Source organism: Lissotriton helveticus, chromosome 10 (genome assembly GCF_964261635.1).
Source record: "Lissotriton helveticus chromosome 10, aLisHel1.1, whole genome shotgun sequence".
Taxonomy (NCBI): domain Eukaryota; kingdom Metazoa; phylum Chordata; class Amphibia; order Caudata; family Salamandridae; genus Lissotriton; species Lissotriton helveticus.
The window spans coordinates 291,532,084-291,554,823 of record NC_136071.1 but is presented as its reverse complement, the minus strand read 5'-3'; the positions used below and the strand labels follow the sequence as shown (position 1 = coordinate 291,554,823).

General features: G+C 45.3%; 1 protein-coding gene across 5 annotated transcripts in view; it reads left to right on the top strand.

Annotated features, from left to right (window-relative positions):
• The window catches only part of GUK1 (guanylate kinase 1), a 177,865-nt gene that overhangs the window by 71,888 nt on the left and 83,237 nt on the right, over positions 1 to 22,740 (top strand). For 4 of the 5 annotated variants that reach the window (XM_078665321.1, XM_078665323.1, XM_078665325.1 and 1 more), the window contains exon 2: positions 9,342 to 9,455. In XM_078665321.1, the coding sequence (XP_078521447.1) occupies positions 9,342 to 9,455 (114 nt within the window). Of the gene's footprint in view, positions 1 to 6,003; positions 6,168 to 9,341; positions 9,456 to 22,740 lie in introns of those variants that run through there. The other variant, XM_078665324.1, reaches the window with a different exon arrangement.

The window sequence follows — 22,740 nt, the reverse complement described above, 5'->3', positions numbered from 1 at the left end:
AGGCTTACTCTTACTCTGGAAGTCGGTAAGGTTAGAAACTCAGAGAGCGCAATTGGACTTTAACATTCAGTAAACTCTGTGTCCAGTCAGCACCTTGTCTTTAAAGAAGAATAAGGCTATGACGCTTAGGAAAATCAGAAGGCTTCTTCATCTGGGGCCTAGATCATTTGACTAATAACACTTAAATAGCGCACTATATTTGTGTCTTCGATGTAAATGTCTTCGCTTAAAGAAGAGAGAACTTAAGTTGTAATAGAAGGGAAAAAAAAGGTTCAAATCAATTCAGAGAGTGTTAGGAAACGAGATCTAGAAGCATAGAGCCAGGGACATATCCTAGCTTCTCTCCTGGCAGGCCAGTAAAGCCTCTTAGTCCCCAGGCCAGTCACAGGAACATATATGAGTATTGTAACAAACGAGTACATGCCTCTGGTGTACATGTGTTTCACTCTGATCCCCAGAGGCTCCTTTAAGAATAGATGATGAGTACAGTCCTTGGTTCAGCAGGACAGTGTTTATCTAATTTTGAGGCACATACAGAAAGTCTGGGCCAATCAAAGCTGCCTTTTTAATGTTAAAATTCTTCTTCCTGTCAGAAGGACTTGCACTCTGTGTAACCGGCTGTTGCTGGTACAGCCAGGCAGCTTTCATTGCTGGGCATTAACACCAATAGGAGGGGAAACAAGTGCAGTTTCACTTAGCCTTTGAAACCTACACAACACACTGGAAGTATAAGGACTCAACACGCTCCCTGGCTACAAAGGTAATAACTGCGGTTTGTAAGAGGAGCCCTGAGCAACAGGGACCTGCAGATTGTCATTGCCACAATGGACAAAGCACAGACTGCAAGAAGGACACCGTGCATCAGTGTACAAGGTGAATCAAATGGATACCCTCCATTCCTAACATAAAGTAAAGCCTTACATGCTCATCTCATGTACATATGATGGCAGGCGAGATATCCCAGTAGAAACTGGGAAGACCCGGAAACCTCATGCTGAGACAGTAAGAAATCACAGTAGATATACTAGGCTACGAGACTCTGTGGGTGCCAAAGCAGAACTCTCCTCGATTCAATACTGTGCCTGGTGTTACTGTGGTTACAGTGATATTACAGTTGCCACAAAGAGAGGCCATATATATATATACCGCATACTACAAACCGAAATGTCTCTTGATGTGTAGATTACGGTCATTTTCATTATTCAATGCAATGTTACCTATTTTAACTATGCTGAAAGAATGAATGGTTAGGTTTACCCAGTAAGAGTCCAAACTGTGATCTGGAATTTGCAAACCATGTATGCAGCAGGCACTTGCATCGTTCAGTGATTCTGTTTTAGTCATGGATGAGAGTGTCACAGTCTAGTGTGTCTTGTATTTTCTGGGTTTTCATACAGCTTTTTAAGTGAGCGCTGACCCTTACTTAAGACCTTTGGTTAACAGCGTGGCTGGCCATCAACCCTTTCATTCTCAGTGGCCTCATTGACTTAAGTATTTGTCTTGGGAAGCGTCCTACCACAGGCAGTCAAATAGAAAGGACAGATGACAGAAGCTAGCCGGTCTCAGCACCTTTGAGAGGACAGAGTGTGAGGTCCCGCAGCTCTGCTGCACTTGGAGATGAGCAGAAGGTAGCCTCATTCAGTGAGGTGATATTTCAGTCACAACCTGGAAAATGAGCAAAGCTAAACCCAGAGACTTTGTTACATCTTTGAGTTAACAGGACAATCGGCAAGTTTTGGACCTGTGAGTCAACATAGTTCAGTGATCCAGAGGATGAACAGGAACTTCAAGGACAAGAAAGAGAGTTGAAGATGTAGTGACCTTCGATTGAGCAGGAGCCTCCGGGGCTTAAGTTGAAGAGAAGCCTTGGGAACCAAAGTGTAAGGGCTGATAGGCTACTTGAGGTTAACTGGGTGAATATGAGCTCTTGCTACTTAGGGTGATTACACAGAACCTTGGATACCGGAGTGTAAGCTGGAACATTTGGGACAGAAATTGAGCATGGCCTTTGCAGGCAACCGAAGCGTGAGAAAGAGACTGTTTGGCTTGGGTGTGATAAGGAGCTTTGGACATCTAGCGGCGAGTGGGATCCTCAAGGCCAAATTTGTGCAGTGCACCAATAGAGAGGAGAGTAAACCAAAGCTTCATGGAATCTCATTGAGAACGTGGTCTTCACTGACCTGAGGTTGATCGGGAGCTTCTGGGTTAGAGTGTTAGGGCTACATGAGCAAAGGGTGAACAGGGAAATGAGCATAACAGAGTATGAGCAGGATTACTAGGGTGCCTGAGAATGAGCAGGAGCCACTTGGAATATCATCGTGAACAGAGGGATGTGAGTTGGAACAGAAGCCTCAGGGGACCAGAGAGTAAAAATGAGCTTAAGGGTCCTGTGGCCGAGTGGATAGTTTTAGGACCAAATGAAAATGAGCAAGAGCCTCAAATTATAGGGTGAGAAGGGTGCCCAAGTCATTGAGAGTGAGTAGAAGCCTCACCCAATGGTGAGCATGAGCATCTAGGGACCATTTTGGTCTGTAGAAAATGAGGATCTGCACAAATTAGCAGGAGGTTTGGAGCCTAATAGTGGGAAGGGGACTCTGGGATGTGAGGGTGAACATGGGCTATAGGAGATTCATAGACCTGAAGATTAACTTCATGATCAGTGGGTAAGATGTAGTGAAATAATGAAGTTGTAAGTCCTGGTTAGTGTTACTGGCCCTACAAGCTACAAAAGGATTCATTTATCACCAAGGTCTCTGACACCAACCTGGGGATTAGGACTCTATACATTGTCTCCCCAGAGCCGACAGCACTCCTCTTATATTACAGTGCCGATCCATTGAGGGAATCCAAACAGGAAATCAGGCAACCCAGAGTGGGACATAGATCTCATCGGAATTGCGCATTACTGAGAGGTGGGAGGTGGAGCCTCAAGATGATAAAGAATGGTGGCGGTGGACCCTGCCAGAATCACACGGAAAGCCCACGTACACCAGAGTGACACACAGGGAGAGCCGCCCCGCGTGGAGTTGGAAGTCCTCCCCAAACATAATCTTGTACACCAGCAGAGCTTCACTTCCCGCCATGCTCCAGTAGGAACATGGCTCTGTCAGGTGTTTGGATGGCCCCTAAACAGAGTTGAGAAGTAGGAGAGTAAACCCTAAGAGGGAGGTGTGTGGAGAAAAAGGGTCTTGTTACGAGGACCCCTATTAAACGTCAAGGATTAAAATCAGACAACCTCTAGAATCCGAATTACCTGTCCCTTTTTAGTTATTTTATATTTCTTGTTTTCTGAAGGTTGTCTCCTGGAATTTCTTTTTCCCTAAAGGAAACCCCGATCCATAAGACTGTGTTTTGGACACTCATTCACTTGCCTATTTCTAGTCGCTCCATTAATGACACCTTATAAGAAGAAAAGACAGAGAAACTCTACAAATTATGCCCACCCAAAAAAAAAAGCTAAAATATAACCGCGTCTTACCCGCCCGTTCCTGTTTCTCGAGGGTGCCAACGGACAGGAACTCCAACAAACCTAAAGAAAGAAAGAAGAACAAGGCTTTTAATTAGAGACCTCAAGTCGTCCGAAAAAGAAGTTTAGGAAAATAAAGTATACATTTCTATCTTAGAGGTTGACTCTGGTCTTGTATTCAGTGCCAAGCGACAGCCTCCCAAAATGAGCCCCCGATACTAATTAAACAGTGCTTCACGAAGCGTAATCCACTAATATGAGCCAAATTTTAGGTGTGGCTTGAGAGCGCAACTGACACTCGACCTATAATGAATTGGAAAAAAACCTTTCATCAGGACTACAGAGAGAGAAACACTAGCTCTACCTTAATATTGACTCGCCTGTGTACAGATTTTGATTTGGATCGAAGTCGTCTACACTGGCTGAAAAATGTGCTTGTACTGCCTTGTTGCCTTGTAGGGAAGCTTCTGCTTAATGCACAGCAAGAATGATTTAATTATGGTGACAAACCTATGATCAAGGCAATAGACCTAATATTATTAAACGTGTTGACAAAGGCAATAGGTCTAACACATTTGTTTAAAAAAAAAAATGATGTGAAAGCCACTCTGCTTTTATGGTGAATTGTTATTACACTGTTTTAAAGCTTGTAAACTTCCCTGCCCCTATTTTGGATGATTACACTGTGGCTAATTTTAACGTTAGTAAGGCCCAGCTAACCAGAATGGTATGTTTGTCAATCATGCATTTGATTGCATTTTAAAAAGGTTTGACATAGCTGTAATGTTTAAATAAGTCTAGACATTAAACATTGCACATTTAGTAGATGAATTCTGACAAATTGCGGAGGGCAGGAAGCCCAATAATTTTTTCTTTTTTTTACTGGTGACGCGGCTTTAACATATTTGAAGACCACTGCTATAGATATTTTGTTCCATGGAATCTAGCACATTTGCTGTAGTAGGATTGTTACTACATAGTGTTGAGAGAGACTGTAGACTAGTATTTTGTTACATGGAATTTGACAGATTATTTAGTAATAAGCAAGGGTTTTAGATGCATTATGTTGGCCACCATGTCTTAGTCCAGTAGTGACACACTACACACTTTAGCATTTGAAGATGACTGCCCAGTGCAGTATTTACTGAGTGGCAACTTTGTAATGGTATTGTGCATTGTATGTCATTATTCGTACTGCTCCAAGGTGGCCTGCACATAGCTTCTAAATGTGGTAGCTTCTTTGGCGCTTTAAAACAATGATATGCTATGTATAATATCATTGCAATATGGCCATCAGATAGTATCTTTCATTTCATTTTTGATATTTTGATATTTGATATTTGTGGGTATTTGTAGAGCGCAAACATTCGCTCCGAAAGGAGCATCTTGGCGCTAGGATTAGCGTGCAGTGGGTACGTGACAGATGGTGCGTGATGAAGAAACTGGAACTAGATAGCTGCCAATACAGAGGTGTCTGGTTGTTGGTACACCCATGTCTTTAGGAGTTTTCTAAAAAGGCTCTCCTTATCAGTTAATCTAAGATTGACAGGTAGATTGTTCCATGCCCTAGTTGCCAGGATGGTAAAGGTTTTTGCACCCCTGGTTTTGTACTTAAATCTTGGAATAGTGATGAGATTTGTACCAGAGGATCTCAGACATCGCGAGGGGTTGTAGCGTGTGAAGCGTTTTGCAAAGTAATGGGGACCTGTGTTTTTCATAGTTTTGAATACGGTAAGAAGAAGTTTAAAAAGAATCCTTTTGTGCAATGGTAACCAGTGGAGGATGTTCAGTGCCGTTGAAGCTGATGACCTTCTAGGGAGTCCCAGCACCAATCTAGCAGCTGCATGTTGAATGCTCTGCAGCTTTTTAAGGGTGGACTTTTTCACTCCAGCCATTAAACCATTACAGTAGTCAAGTCGGGAGAGTATTAAAGCTACCGCGACTGATTTTCGAGCTGCAATGGGGAGGAGATCAAAAAAATTTTTTAAAGATTTAATAAGTCCAAAACAACGTCCAGCGGTGATTTTTGTAGTGTAATCGTATTCCCCAAAGATTAGGTTTTGTTTTAATTTTTCTACTTTACGTTTTTTTATCTTATATATGCATGTAGGAGTTTGTGTCTGTTTTATTGTGGCTGAATAAGCGAACACGCTAAAATGAGTCGGCGAATGGATGTGTGAAAGCAAGGAGTGACTGCATGCATGGTGTCTTATCGAATTCATGAACAAATCGTTTTGATCCACGATTTAAGAACGCTCTTAACACACGGGCATAATTAAACAATAGTGAACCCCATCCTCCCCATGATGGTCTACGCGATGATCATGAGAACTATTTTCATTTTACTTCCCAAACAGACGCTTGAGTTAAAAGCATGCGTGATTGTACGCTCCTTGTGAGGAAGGGGGAGGGTGACAAACTTGCTCGTCGGGTTTTCCTTAAGAATGTAATCTGACAATGATAGGCAGCCTGCAGTGACACGCTTGGGCGTACTCAGTAGTTTAGAGCTGGTTTTAGCAAAGAGGTGGGAGGAGTAAGCGATGTGGTGGGCGCCTCTAAAGGACATAATCGCGTTTTAAGCTGTTTAGTGGCGGCATTTACTTTGACTGAGGAGTTGCAAATCGCCATCTCCTGAATTGCGCTTGGCACAGCTGGCGTTGGAGCGGTATTTGTAGAGGAAGTCGCGGACTGAAGAGAGAAGGTGAGAAGTTCAGCTTGAAGTGGCTCGGGTTGTGTGGATAAAGCAAGATAACGTAGAATATTCTGCCACGTTTAACAAGTTGTCGGTCTAGACTGGCACGTCGGACTTGTGTAGGCGATGACGGTGTGACTACAAGAATGTTACCAACGCCCTCTTGAGTAGAACAGTGGGAATGTAGTAATTAATGTTTTTTTTAACTGCGTTATACAGTGGCGTAGCATTAGCAAGTGTGCCAACGACCCACATGCTAGCAAAGACAATGGGTCTCTGACGCGCGGTCGCAAAATAAATTACAGCTACATTTGGAGCACAATGATTTCGATTATTTCCTTTGGGTCCCGGAGCCGCTGCACCTGCTGCACCATAGTTGGCAACGCCGCAGCGCTTAATTTGTAAAACAAAAAGTGGCGGGCCCAGAGTTGGCTAGGAAGCCGGCAACTGGCTCAAACGAAGGTTGGGGTGCTGACTACCAAGGCTTTCTCGTCCTGACTCTCTCATCCACCACCATGATACACACCCTCGCGAGTTTATCTAACTCCTACATATTTTTTCATGCATGGTTTCAATGTTTTTCCGACTTCTCTTCCTCGTTCTTTTCCCCTTTTATGTCTTTCTCTCTCTTGTGATGGATCAAGAGCCTCGGTTCCCTAAAAGTAGTCTCTTTATTTTTTTTCTGTACATATTTTGAGCTCGTTTGTAGGTGTTCACTACTAGAGTGAGAATATAGTTTCTCAACTTTTCAGAGCTCGCAGGCGTAATACTTTTCTCTTCATCAATACATTATGCTCGTTGTCTGTTGTATTCCATGGCTGCCGTTACGGTGCGTTTTAGGTCTGCCCTAAAGATCACTTTAGCTGGACGTTTTCAGATACGTTGTGTCTCCTATACATTACCATATATATTGTGGGTTTTGGGTCAACCTTTCTCTAGATCAGAGTGCGTTTTTATATATTTCTTTTCCCCTGCTTCTTTTTCCATGCCCTTTTCCCTTTTTCTTTGGGCAACCCCCCTTGCCTTTGGCTAACTTCACTGTGAGCAACGTCATTCTGCTCTTTTCAAAATGTGCATCCACTCACAAAAGCTTTTTTGCTGCAATGGTGTTGTGGGCTTTTTAGGACCCAAGAATATTTTTGCTTCTAGCCATTTTTCAAAATATTTTTATAATGGCAGCATGAGCCCAGCAGCTACACCATCAATAACGTTTTACAAAAACATCACAAAGCAAGCATTGACAAAGCAGAAAAGCTGACAGCCAAGGACCGACCTATTGGCTTTGCCAAGCCTTTTTTTATTTTATTTTAACACTCCATAGTAATGCATGTGTTTTCTTGTTCTCCCCACTCTCCTGTGTGCCACTACCCCTTCACACTCTAGCCCAAGCATGCTCTCCATGTTGCTCTCCTACCCCCAGCTCACCTTTGTTCCTCCACCGCTTTCTGCTTTTTCTCAGATACCGCCAACTTCTTTATGGATTCCTCACAGCCCTCTCTGTGTGCCACTGTTGACACTGCCCCCCACCACTCCTCTATTGCTCCAATGCCTGTCCTGTTTTTGTTTATTTTTTAGGAGGGCCAGGAAGCCTCAATTTGCTGCTGGGCTGCTCCGTTGTAAAAAGATGAGGTCATACATGTATTTATAATTTTTTTTAATCTACCTCTCCAAGGGCGTCTGCCATCTAGGAGTGGTAATTATAGAACAAAAAATGGATGACGTAAAATGATGCTTGCACTCGAGCATCTGCCATAGCATGTCACGTGTGCTTGCCTGATGAATTATTACATTTTTTTCATTACCTGATGCTGAATAGCCATCAGGCAAAACCAGTAGGTCTGCATTGCAGAACCAAAAGGCAATACCAGTTGACTTTATCCATGCTTGCTAAAGTGTGTTGCAAAACTTGCCATCAGTTTGAGGTGTTCAAACCGATAAAGAATCAGCAATCCAGTCACTTGCCTTTTGAGGCTGTTACACATGAAGCAAACTCCATCTGTTTGGAGCTTTAATTTTCTGAAACTTAAAGCCCTGTATATTTTTTTTATTGTATGTTGGTTATTGGAATAGCTTTTTGGGCACCCAAAGATTCCCTCGAAGTGCTTTTGAGAACAGAAGAGCTGTAAAAGAAACTCCACTGGAGAGGAAAGAAGCTGGCAAGATGGAGGCAGCGAGAAAGGTTGCTTGTGGATGGAGCGGTGTCGCTCACAATGCACGTGTATCTCACAGCGTGGAACTGAGGCACATTATGGGTAGTCTGCCTTAGATAGCCGTTCAGGATATAGGTGAAAAGGTACCATAAGAACTGAAAGGATGTAGACCGAAGATGGCAGAGCTGCATGGGGTTCCGCGATTGAGATTTAGAGTGACATGAGCAGTGAAGGACTCGCATATTTTAGAACCGGTTTTACTTTACGAGGACAGGCCAGGGATAGCCCGTGTGAGGCAGGTTGCCTCCTGTAACTCAGCCTCTCTGAAATTTATACAGTAAGATATTGTCAGTTATTACACATTAATCTGCATATCCCGCAAATGAATGAGGAGGGAGGGAGGAAGGGAGGGAGAGTAGAGTGCTGCTGATTATCTTGGATGTAAATACTTAGTTGAGGATAGAGGCTTCAGTTCTCGAGAATGGGACCCTCCACAGGCTTTGCAAGGAGTGGGCTTTATACAGCAGAGGTGTGGATTGAGCGTTCAGTAACCAATACCTCTTCCTTGGTTGCACAGTTGGCTACCCCAGTATGACACCTGTGCTCTCGGCCCAATGAAACCATGAGCTCATTTTGGGGATTTAATTAGGTGTGTTCTTTTTCATGCATGTCTTACATTAGTGCCTCTTGACATCCGGGTCAGTTCTGCATATTATTGTATTGGAAACAAACTCTTCATCTGATGTGGACAGCTCATTTTATTGCTGGGTGTTCTATTGATGTCACTTTTGTTTAGGAGGCGATTTGGACCAAAGCCATGCCTCTCAGCTGTGAGACGTGGCAACTCGTGCTGACTACCCCATTGTACTGTATTGTGATACTAGGCAAATCATTGGATTACGTTGTGCATGAGTTCCTTATCTGCTGAAAATAGGAGATGTTTTAAATCAGACTGTCAGAATTTTACATTGGGTAATTAACTATCCAAAGTGCTCTCTGTATGTAATAAATTACTTGTATCTTTTCTTATTAGTTATGGCGAGACCAAGGCCAGTAGTTCTGAGTGGACCCTCTGGAGCAGGGAAGAGCACACTGCTAAAAAAACTTCTGAAAGAATATGATGGAGTCTTTGGCTTCAGCGTCTCACGTAAGTATCCACCTCCTAGGGGATAATGATTTCCTATTTGTGGTGGACGGTAGAGATGCAACTGTTGACACAATCAAAAAGGCAATACAGTTCGTTGGGAAAGAAAACTGACCTCACTTCAGTGTTCATACCTTGTCAAGTCGTGCATTACTAGAACTACTCAACGTGATTTGTAGCATGATTTTTGGTTCGAAAGTCTTTGGTGGGTACTGAGATTGGGGTAGGGAAGCAGAGCATTTTAATGGATTTGAACGAATATCTGGCCTGTGACTCATCCTTTCCTTTTCTTTTGACATTTTAGGTTCAGTTATTACCTAGATGGCCCATCATGTACAGCATCGAACATTTAGTAGAATTCTGCATACTTTAAATGGATTTAATAGGGCGATAAAGAGTGAAATTAAGACGTTTTATTTTCTATGTCAGTTAAGGATAACCTAAAGAATGTTATGTAAAAGAATTAGATCCCATTAAAAAATGCACACAAGCCAGAATTCATTGTTATTAAAGTCTCCAAACGTGTGAGCCTGTGATGACTTTGCCATTTAACTGCAGTGCGATACATTAATATGGTTAGCAAGACATGCATACGTTGTTCAATTGCCATATTGGTAACACAGAAAAAGAATATGAAGCACAAACAAACTAACTAAAGACGCCCTCGTCCGACCCTCCTACGTTTACACCTAATAGTCCATGTGTACATACCACAGACTCAAAAGGTTCAATTTTTACCTACATTTTTATTACAAATCTTATCTTCTGTTTTTTTCAATACATTTTCTTATTCATATTGTGTGAACACATACATTATTTTAACACTTGCGTCTGTTAAACGAAATGTATCAATTGTTCACCTCCTTGATAAAGATATACTATACCATAAAAAGCGGGCCTTCAGTACGCAGTCCATATTCTACACAAACCAGTCTTACTAGCAGCCTCATATTCCACACTCTTGCATTCTCTAAAAACACAACAGCCAATGATATCTTACAGATTGACGATTTACCAAAATATCCAACTAATCAAAAAATGCTTTGTCAATATTCTTTCCTCAATATATCACATGAAAACCACTTCAGTTATTGCCAAGGCTCTGCAGTCACTGTAGACCATATATATTATGTAAATAATTACACAGTTAATACGTTTGTTTTTATTCATGGAGTGGCTGTAAATATCAAAGCACGTTTCAGCAGGCACGCATTCATCATAAATTCCATATAAAGTCCTGTCACAAAACCTATCGCCAATAGACCTCTAATATTTTCTTATCTCCCCACTTCTTATGAGGGTGTTGTACCGACATCCAGAAATCTCCTCTGTTTCTGACAATGGTAGATTAATCAGAATGTGCCAAAGTTAATTTCAGCAAACCGATCTATAAAAGAGAATATGTCTATCTGCAAGGCTCTTGAACACTTACTACGTACCATCTGCTTGGTACTAGTGGTGCTCCTAGTTTAAAACACTTATTGTGTGAGGAATTTTCAGCTAAATTGCTGGCATTGTCTCAGAATGACAAATTGTTTCTGGTGGTGCTATGTTCAGAAACTCACTCCCTGGTTCATGTTCGAAATCATTTGAGCCAGCATTTGAAGTATCCAAATTTAGACTGCATATGGACATTTTAGGAAGCCTTAGAATACCAGACAGTGTTTCAACATTTTGCATAAGGTACCCCAAGATTCAGAGGCGAATGAGTCTCTTTTGGTAAAGGGTAAATGCTAGCAATCTAAAACAATTTCTGCCTTTGTTTGTTAACTGTTTCTTTTACTTTCTCTCGAACATGCTGTGATATTACAAGTCTAGCCCTGTGTAGCTGTATTGATTGCTGTTGTCGTTGGACTTAAAATGCTTTGAAATTGTTAAGAAAACCTAGAAAAACGCAATCTCCTCAAAATCTGATGCTTTAGAACACAGGCACATTGGAGCAATGTTGGGACTGACTAGTGTGTGGCCACTGAAAGAGGGTTGACCGCTCCAATCTGGAAAATGTAAAATCTGTCATCTCATGTTGTGTGGCAGGGATTCCTGAGTTACTAGGATTTCAGGACTTGATAGAGTACATGCAAACCAAAAATTAATAATCAGATGGGAAACGTGGATTTAGGAACCCTGGGCTACACCAGTTACTCTAAAGGTGTCACCCATTTGGCTGGATCTAGAAACAGTGGTGGTATGCCATCACTTGCATGTTTTTTTTTTTAACTTGTCTTTATTAATGACATTGCGTCGGATCACCTAGTGTATTTTTATACATAGTAATGCACATTGGATTAGCGACAAGCAAAAAATAAATGAATAACATAATATAAACTAAGAAAATGAAATAACCTCTGGTGGCATTGCCCACCCCTTGTGTTTGAAATGTCAAGTCGACTGGTATATCTGACTTGGTGTTTGTGTGAGAGGGCTATTTGCGTTTCCTGCGCTAGATACCGGTGGATTGAGGTTGGGGGATTGTGTGGGTGCAGCTACGTCATCATTCTGGGCTGTCGTCGAGGACATTCCTCCCAACATTTGTCCCCACATCGTTAAGTCTTTCTCAGCATTCTCATCCACTCACAGCCTTGAGGCGACACTCTTCGGCCGCAACCCACTCCGGCATATCCTCTCTCCACTTATCCAGGGTGGAAAGTGTAGAGGGGATCCAGTGTATTGCGATCCGGCGTTTTGCCAGAACCAGGCCCAACTTTGCAAACATGTACCTTTTTATTCATGTTTTTTTTTTTTTTTTTTTTTTTGGGACGTTGGAAGGATACCCAGCAAGTACTGCTTAATGGAGACTTCCATTCGCACTGCTGTTGCGGTGCGGAGAGTTTGTGTCCCCTAATTCCAATACTTTAGCAGTCGTATGCAACTCCAGGTCATGTGTAGGAATGTAGCAGGGTCTGTGCTGAGGGAACATGCTGAGGTTAGTCCTGGAATGAACCGCGCCTGACGCTGTGGGGGCAGATGTGCAGTGCAAATAAATTAATTGGGTAAGCTTGAACCTGGCATTACTGGTTGCTTCTGCCACCTGCGCCAGTGACCTTTTTCATTCCCCATCCGACAGTGGGAGCAGTAAGTCTGGCTCCCATTTCCCTCTGGTCGCCGACAGGTCCTCCTTCAGTGCCCTGTAGATGCGTGAGATAAGCCCTCTGCTGGACCCTGGGTCCAAATCTTAGCCCAGTTCAGTTCAAGTACAAGTCTTCTGCCGTTACACATCACCATTTGTATCATTTTGTGATGTCCATGGTTGTCTGAATATTTTGGAATCCCTGTAGTCACTGGAGCGGTAGCGCACCGGCATAAGGAGCCCTGCGAAGAACCAAAGTGACTTGCCTGTTCCCAGGCTTCTGTCATTTTCCTAATTATATGCGGGCAGTCCTTGGGGGACCCTCAAGCCTATCATAAGAAACATTGGCAGTCTTGACCCACCACTCCACTCCCCCAGCAGTTCCTTCTTAACCAATGATCCAGCTATATAGTATAGTCTAAAATCTGGCAGACCCAGAACCCCAGCATTCATGTCTAATTTAAGCGTCTTGAAATTAACTCTACTCCGCCCCCCCCCCCCCCCCCCCCCCCGGCCCATACCTGTGAGATTAGGAGACTGTTCAGGAGATCAAACGGGGACTTTGGAATGCCACAAAAGGAGTTCTGCAGGATATACAAGCAGCAGGGCAGCATCACCATTTTTGCTATGGCCACTCTCCCTGTGACCAAGAGGGGAAGCTTGTTCCAAAATGTAATCAACGCTTTTAGTCCTGTAAGGACTTTACCCATGTCTAAAGCATATTGGGCTTCTGGCTGGTGAGCTACCTGAATGCCCAGGTATCTGAAATGGTCACTTTCCCATTCTAATCCCACCTTGGGGAGGTCCCGTGGTTCTCTGCTTGCAAGGGCAGCTAGCAGGAATAATATTGACTTCTGACGATTAATATGGAATCTGGACACCGTACCAAAGGAGGCCAGTACCCCCAGAAGCACCGGGATTGCCTCTTCTGGTTGTCAAAGGTAAGGAAGTGCATTGTCTGCATATAAAGAGATCACATGTGTACGGCCATCTATTGTTATGCCCCATGGTGCCATATCCCCCCTCAGCCTCACCGCCAGGGGTTCCATCGCAAGTGCGAAAAGCAGTGGGGATAGTGGGCACCCCTGCTGTGTGCTCCTTTCAATCCTTAGCGCCTCTGATACCTGTCCCCCATTCCACACTTCGGCTCGTCTGTTGGTGATAGAGCAGTCTGACTCAGGCGATATATTCCCTGCCGAATCCCATTCTCCTCAATACCTCCCAGAGATATTCTCATTGTAAAGTATTGAAGGCTTTTTCGATATCTAGGCCGACTACTGCAGCCCAGAGTTCAATATCGGTCACTGAATGTAGAACATGAGACCACTTTCCTATGTTCATGTGTGTTCCTCGCCCCGGTATGAACCCACACTGGTCCTCTTGCACCAGGGAAGTCACAACTCTACTCCGTCTTGTGGCCAAGGCTTCAGCAAGTAATTTAGCACCTACTAACATTGACGAGGGTCTGCATTTACCTGGGTCCTCTGCTGGGCTTAGGGAGCATGACTATCTGCGCCTACCTCATTGATCCCGGTAGACTTCCTGCCCTTTTTGCCTCCTGCAGGGTCTCCAGTAGGCGCAGGAGCAAAACATCTGCATATGTCTGATAGAATTCTACTGGAAAACCATCCAGGCCTGGTGATTTAGAGTGAGCTTTGCTTTGTATTGCCTCCTGTAATTCCTCTAATTGGAGTGCAACTTCCAGTTCCTCCCTCTGCTCCTCAGTATGACGTGAGAGTGGGATGTCCAGAAGATACTCCCACCCCAACATGCCGGCGACACCACCCTGCTGTATATTTGGGCTAAATGATTGAATAGTACTATGTTAACACCTGCCCATGTGGTAGCCATGGTTCCATCAGGGTGCCGTTTTTTTAGTATAAGCGGGGGAGGGTGCTCCAGCTTCAGCAGCCACACCAATAACTTTCCAGACCTGTCACCCTCCTTAGGTCGCAATTGACAATACTCCTGATGGACCAGGCAATCCACTATATCCCAAAACTCCCCATCTCTGCGCTGCACCTGCAGGAGTGAATCGCAGCCTGGCTCTGACGCCTGGCTCTCACAATAAAGTTTGGTCATTTTCTCTTCTGCAACCATCAATTCTTGTTCTAGCTGCCTTCTTGTGCCCCAACCTTAGACAAACAGTCCCCACAGGTAACCACTTTAAATGCGTCCCATTCCACACCTCTAGTGCTTGTAGTCGACCAGTTTGTGGTAAAGTAACCCTTAATGACATCTCTAGCATACCGGGTGTAAGTGCCACAGAGGTACCCTCAGCCTGTGTCTCTCCGGTCCCCACTCCCAACAGTACCGGAGCATGGTCTGATAAAAACTGGCCAAGTAATTCGGTTTACAGTACAGCTCCACATGCCTCCTGAGAAAGCAGGAAATGGTAGAGCCTACTATGCACCTCGCAAGAAAGCATGTAACAGGCATATCCCTGTTCACCCACATGTTTCCACCAAATAGCTATACAGTGTAGATGGCTCATCACCTCACTGAGATCAGTTGACGTGAGGTTTGGTTTGCTGTTTCTGTGAATGCCTAGCTAGTGAACTGTCCAATACAGTTAAAATCTCCTGCCCATATTAATGACATCCGGTGGAAGGGAGGAGTAACTTCTCTATGGCGTTAAAAAAACTCACCACCATTTATATTTGGAGCATAGACGTTCGCCAGGCATACCTCCACGCCATCAAGCTCACCATGTACTATCACATATCTGCCTTCCCAACTGCCTCGTATTTCAGTAAGTTGAATGGAACATGTGGGGCCACCCAGACAGCCAAACCCCTGGCATATGTACAGTAGGTAGATGCGAATAACTGTCCTCCATTTCTTATGGAGTTTCTGTGTCTCAGTGTCTGAAAGGTGAGTCTCTTGTAGCATTGCAACATAAGTGCCCTGTCCCCTTAAATATGTTTGTACTCTATAACGTTTCATAAACTAATTCAGCCTCCTCTCGATCCATGTTCTAATTTTATACTGACCCACATCTCCCAGTCTGTGCCTGCCCTGCCCATTGTATATGCAATCTGTGTTCCACCACCATTGCTGCCAGAGAGAATTGTAAACTGAACATTTGAAACCACCCTGCCCCCGGGTAGACACTGCATCCACAAAACATGCATCCCCATATATTCCCCAATCCTACAACCCCCAACCCCAGCCCCTGAACTTTGCCAAAGAATAATCATCTGTCCTATCACATGAACCAAAAATATATAATCAACAATGCACACGCACTCCTCATGCAAATCATACCTTTCATCGTGCCAACATACAATCATTCACTTTATGTCTCCTGCTAGGCCAGGAATAGTGCTCTTCTCGGATGTGCTATACATCCATCAGCAGCGCCCCCCCCAACCACAGTCTCCATGCACACCCACCCACACATACATCTATCGATTCAAAACACTCCCACTTTCACACCAATTGACTTCCATTAAAAGAGCATGCCCAAATCTATTAAAATAATAATAAAAAAGGACTGAGAGCAGTAAGAAAGTAGAAAACAACAATTCAGAAAAAGTTGTAAAACAATTTGGGGGGGGGGGTGAGATGGTGCCCCCGTCTGATACCAGTGCCCATCCTGGTCCACTCATTAATCTTCAGGGTGGGAGAGGTAGATACCGCTTTAACAAAGTACAATGTGAGACTGGAGTACCGTTGATGGAGGCACGTTCTCCAATTTAGGTTCATGTCTATTCTCCCTTAAATACTAGCCCAATCCGTGGTCCGTTCAAGGGCCTCCCAGCTACCGAGTGTCCTTGATGATGTCGCCAATGCTAACATCTGAGCCTGTGGCTGTTACTTCTTCCACAAAGGCCTTTGCAGCCTCTTGTTCAGCTTGCTGTGTCAGTTGGTTTCATCTGATGGACCTTCTACCCTCGCTGCCAATCTGTCCTTTCCAAATCCAGGGATCTGCCTCCCCATACAACCTCTTGTTGTGTTGATCTGGAGGATTTTTTGGACCTTCTGTTGCCGCTACTGCTCTTTCTCACTTTGGAATAGTTGAGGGTCTCCCCAATGGTCTCACACTGTAGATTGTCCTCTCCGCTCTATGGATCTCTAGCCAATCCCAGGCTGCCTCTGGTGTTGTAAAGAAGTGAGCCCGATCCGCATGGAGAACCTTCAGTTTCGTAGGGTAGAGGAGGATGTACTCAAGGCCCATGGCCCTCAGTTTCTGTTTCTCTCCAATGAAGGACGCTCTCTGCTGCTGAACCAAACTGGAGTAGAATGAAAATATACGGATTACTTGATTTCTGAAGTCTAGGTCTCTCTCTCGCCTAGCCACCTTAAAGATGCTATTCCTGTCCTTATAATTTAAAAATCTTTGCTATTAGGGTCCTGGGTTGGGGACCCGGTGGCGGTGGCCCCACAAGCGAGCGGCGCACCTGCTCAACAACAAATATCGAGGAAAGTTCTGCAGTGGGGAGTGCCTCCCTCATCCATTGTTCCAGAAAGAGTTCCGGTTCTTTTCCCTCCGCACCTTCTGGGAATCCTACAAAATGCAGGTTGCACCTTCAGGAGTGCCCCTCTGCATCTTCTGCCTGGTGCTCCAGGGCTGCTGTCTTAAGCAATAGGTCTGTTAGTGTTGCCTTTAATGTAGGAACTTCGTTCTGGAGGTCACCAACAGTTTGTTCTGTGGCTAGCTAGCGCTCTGCAACCGTGTGAAGGTCAGTTCGCAGCAGTCTGATGTCCAGCGAAACTTTGTCTATTTTTGCCTGGATGGTTGCACTGGGAGCTTCAATAACTCCCATGGGTTCCGGCTGTACCCTGTCATCCCCCGATGGTGCCCCCCGCCGAGGGTCCGGTCTCGGAGGTGCCCTCTGACCCTTGGAGTGATCGATTTTCATTTGTTGCACCCCTCTCTGAGGTCTGTTCTTGCCCATAGTGCAGCTCTTTACCAGGCTGTGGGGGGTCTCCTGCTGATCATATGTCCCTATTTGTACGTAGTCCGGACAACTGTAATTCTCACTGCACATGGGGGGTGGGGGGGATGCGAGATAACGTTGCACTGGCCTCTGGAACGCCCAAGCGAATACGTCCAAATTCTGTTTCAGCCTCTGCGCTCCGAGGTGCCCAGGCGTGGCTCATTTGGGCCTCCCGAGTACTATTCGTCATGCCGTCCAGCTGCTCTCCTAATGGACCCAGCGCTCAGTCCGCTACGTCTGTCCCTGACTGCCCCTCTCCGGAGGAGGGGGGCAGCAGGAAAGACACCTCAGTTAGCCGCTCCGCCGGGGTTGAGGGGGCACCACTGCCGATTAGGGGGGGACAAGGTGCACAGTGTCAGCGTCCTCCCAGGGTTCCCAGTCACAGCCGGGCATCGCTTCTGTTGGCTCCCCTGAGGGCCTCTAGGATTCGTTCCTCTGTCCGCCAGGCCCAGCGGCCTCACTTCACCCTGCCCAGGGACAGATGCGGTCCGCTTGCTCCACATCCCTGTTCCACGTGCTTGGGCCTGGCCTCTCACCACCACCACCCCCCCCCTCCCCTCCCCTCCCCCTGGGAGAGACCCACTCGCCAAGGCCTTGGCGTCCGGACCGCTGGATCAAATTATTTTGCACCTCCTGGGCGCACGCTTCTGATGTTATCTCACGCGGAGGCCAGCAAGGATTGCTCCACTGGGCCCAGCTGCCACTCCCCTCTCGTCCGGGCTCGGAGGCGGACGCAGGCCGCCTCCTCTGCCTCTCAAGCGCTCCTGTGTAGCTCTGGACCCCAGCCACTCCACCTCCCGAGGAGGGCTCACTTCGGCAAGGCTTCGGCATAGGGACTGATGGGCTTGACTCCTCTACACCTTTTGGCCAGCAACAGTCTCACTGCGGGAAGGCACGTCTCCTCCTGTCCAAGGCCTTGCAGGCCACGCCAGGCTGCGGCACCACCTCTCTTCCGGCCAGGCCAGCCTGCAGTGCCATCCATTCTCTCCACGAACAGGACTTCAGAGCGGGGGGCTCTGCGACAGCAGAACGAGGGCGGGGGGGGGGGGCAGATGTGTTGTCCGTCATACCAATCAGGTCGGCTGCAACGGCTGCCATAAATTCTCCCGGTCCCCTCTATCGTCGGAGGCCCACCAAGCCTGGACCGCCTAAGGCCTTGATTCTGGGTGGCGAAAAAGCTCACGACCCTCCAGTATTAGTGTTACCCTTTGGTATTTAATGGGAGGTGCCGACTGGGATGGGCAGAATTATTCAAGATATTTTATAGGCAGGCAGCGGAGATCTCTAAGCTGTGTCCGCTCCGGTTGCTATCTTGGACACGCCCCCATCACTTGTGATTGAAAGCTGTTCGGACTCCAGAAAACCAAAAACTCCGAGTGTGCAACGTCAATCTACCAGATAAAACTGTCTTGAAAATAATTAATAAATGTCTTATTTATTACATATCCTGGGAGTGAAAATGATTAATAAATGTCTACGCCCAGCTGTCAAGTAAGTCTGGCTACCTAAAGCTACTCTCCACAATCAAAGAAACAAACCAGCCTGCGAACACTAAACCCTTTATGTTCTTCAGAGACATCATCTAGAAAATGGGCTGATGGGAAACCATTCTGGTCATCCAGCCAAACTGAAAAAATATACTAAGCATTCCTTCGATCATCCACAACCGTTACAAATTATCTTCTCTTGAAAACATTATGTGCAAGTGAATACTTGATTTCAGATCGGTCTACTGAAAATGATACTGCACTCCCAACATGCAATACACGAGGAGCACTTGGATTATATCCTCTTCCTAGCCGAAGACTAGGAAGATATCCTGGAGAATCCAAAGGGACCACAACTGCCTCCTTTGTGACATCAAGGGTATTACTTCCAATATGATACTTCTATCTCGAGAACTAACCAGTGGTTTCATCGACCTTTTTGCCTTCCGACCATCTGTGTTGCTCACTTCATTTTTGCTGGCTTTAGGATTCTGGACACTTTACTTTACTGCTGCTAACCAGCGCTAAAGTGCATATGCTCTGTACTCAAAACATGGTAACATTTGCTTACCCACAGTTGGTATATTTAATTTACGTATACGGCCCTAGTTAAGTACACTATATGTTCCCAGGGCCTGTAAATTAGATGCTGTTGATTGTGCAACCCACTTTAGTAGCCCTTTAAACATTTCTCTGGCCTGCTACTGTACAACCTGTGTGTGCTGTTTTAAACTGCCATTTTGACCTGGCAAGTTAATCCACTTGCCAGGCCCAATTATTCCCCCCTATTACACATAAGACACCTCTAGCATAGGCCCTAGGCAGCCCTATGGGCAGGGTGCAGTGTATTTAAAAGGTAGGATGGTTACTTTCGATGTTTACATATCCTGGGAGTGAAAAATGCTTAATTTGTTTTCACTGCTGCAAGGACTCTTTCTCTCATAGGTCAACATTGTGATTGCCATGAAAATTCTTTTAAGTGTAATTTTCAATTGGGAATTTATAGAGATTTGGAGTTTGGCGTCTCTGAACTCGCACTCTAAAATCAACTTCTGGGGAAGTGTGAAAAGCCACTTGTAGCAAGTGGGCTTTTTTTTACTTTAACCATTCTGTGCCTCTGCCTGTCTTTGAATGTACGTCTGGTCTGGTCTGGTTGACAGCTGGGCTTTGGGTATCTCCTCCAGACAGTCACACAAAGGGAGTTTGGGTGTGCATTTTGCTTCCTGGTGGCCCTTCACCAGGCTGATAGGCCTTCCTAAGGTAGATTGGTAGGGAGAAGCCGAAACTTGCACCTTAATAGGGCTGTGCCTGTCCCTACACGAAGAGCTGCATACCCCCCTGTAGTGAGTCTGAATCCAGGATGGGAAGAGCAGGAATCTTGTGATCTTCAAAGTCATCTTTGAATTCTCCCTCACTTCAAAGGCACTTTAGGGTATAAGTACTGGATCCCTGACACCGCCAAATCAGAACTTTGCTGGAACCAAGGACATTCTGCCTAGAAGTAGAGCTGCTTTTCTGCACAGGGGACTGTCACTTTGCAACCTGCCTTGCTGTGTTGGCCTTCTGACTGCTGATTGCTGTGCTGTAGGAGGGAATGCCACTTGCTACCTTCTCTGCTGCATTGGCCTGCTGCTTCTTGTCTGGGAGTGAGAGGAACTGGACCTGCTCTCTACATCCTTGAACCCAAATGTATTCAAGGGCTTGCTGGTTTGCCTCCTGGTCTCTGAAGTCGGAGGAGCACAAAAGACTTCTTGCAACTCTGCTGGTGCTGCAGGACTCTGCCATTGTTGTGTTTCTATCTAGGACCCTAATTCGATATTTCAGATTTATGCCCTCATGTGGTTATAATAAATAATATCCTTATAAAGGCATAAGAACCATATCCATATTTAGTCATAGCCCATGCAGTCCAAATCAGGCAAGGCTACTTCCCTAGACTCCTAGAAAGTACAACGCGTTCTTTAAACAAACCAAACCTCCAGCAACCTGGGAATTCCCCATGCTCCTGTTTTGATTTGTCCAAGAACTCCTGCGAGCACTGAAAGAACGGCCAGTTCTTAGTGACGTCTTATGTCCAACCTTACGTCAAACCCGGCACCTTTCAGGTATAAATATACCAACGTTGCCTTAAGCAAACACACGGTGGTTTGGAGCAGAGCGGCTATCTACTTGCCCGAGAGCCCAGCTGATGCGAGAGCCCACGGAAGCCGCCCCTCCCTTTTGACGCACTGAGAGAGACGCTGTCTTTTCTCCTGCCGAGAAATCCAGCTCCGGTGTTTCCAGATACCCTTGCGGGTTGCTGGGATATAGAGTCCTGAGAGAGAGAGAGAGAGACCAGACCTCCTGCATTCTATTACCCAGGTACGGAGCTCACTAAACCCTTAAGAGAATTCTTGATTCAGATTCCTTGGCAAAACCAACTTAACTTAAACTGCTACTTACTTACTCCTTCCCACGTATTAGGCTTAGGTCGGGTACACCGGGGTAGGCGTATTTAAAAGCACCAGTTGAGTACGTTAGTCAATGTTTTTATGTATATATTTTATCTATTTTAAAGTATCATATGGCTAAGAAACCAGATCAATGCTTTTACAGTATTATTTTATAATACTCCTTTTACTGTACGCACTTTACTTTACTATAAGTATTGCAATTGTGGCAATTCATTTCTCTTGCATGAGAAAGAAGACTGCTCAATAAATAACACCTTTTATTGAAAACGCCCGTCTCTCTATTCTCTGCACTCTGGTGAAACTAAGTATGCACGATTGACTGAGTGAAATAATGTATTGTTTTCACACGACTCTGGAGATATACTCCTTATTCTGGGGGGAGCAAAGTTGTCATGTTTATGCGGTTGTCAGAAACTAATCCCTTCTTGTCTAATCAGGAGTTAACTCCTTCCTGAACATTCGAGAAAGTTTCTAGGGACCTCTGAGCTAGCTGGCATTCATAATTAAGTCTAACATATTCAGTAGAGACCCAGTCGACCTCAGTCCTACGTCTACACTGCTGTTTATATTATTCCAATGCGCAGAGCCTATTGGGAATATAGGAACTACACTACACCATCAGTGAGTTCTACCCTTGCCTGGGGTGCCCCTCCCAGTCCTTGGCCTCAGAAATGGTTTATACAGCTGGTTTCTGTAAAAATCGAAGCAGTGACCACTTTGCGCTGATCGGAACCCACGCAGTGCCCTCAGACGACGATGCAGTGCCGATTAGAGGATGTGAGTCTCAACTGTGAGGTTTGATGATATCACAGTGCTGATCCGCCACTGTGAAGCTTAACTTCAACATAGTGCCGATCTGTCAACACCCACTGCGATGCTTTGACCCAACTGTGTGAATCGGACCGACGTACAAGTTTTTGACATCTTTGTTTGCTCCATATAAAGATACTTTTTCAGTGGGCCCTGCATGTGTCCTGTAGCTAGCCTACTCCATCGCTGTCGGCCTGAAATATGGATTTGTTATGTTATGTTATGTTATGTTATTTTGGTTCTTCTATAGCGCAACAGCTACTCCAGAAGGAGTGTCCCGGCGCTTTGGCGAAGGAAACCTTCAAAACGGCAACACAACAGCAAAGGAAAATGGTAAGCCTATCTGGTAAAAAGCCAAGTTTTTAAAGCCTTTCTAAAGGACAAAAGACAGGGAATCTGTCTGAGGAAAAGCGGAAGCTCATTCCATGCACGGGGAGCCAAATGGTGAAAAGAGCGACCGCCCTGTCTAGCTCGTTTGATGGCCGGGACTACCATTTTAGACAGGGAAGCAGACCGTAAGGCTCTGTT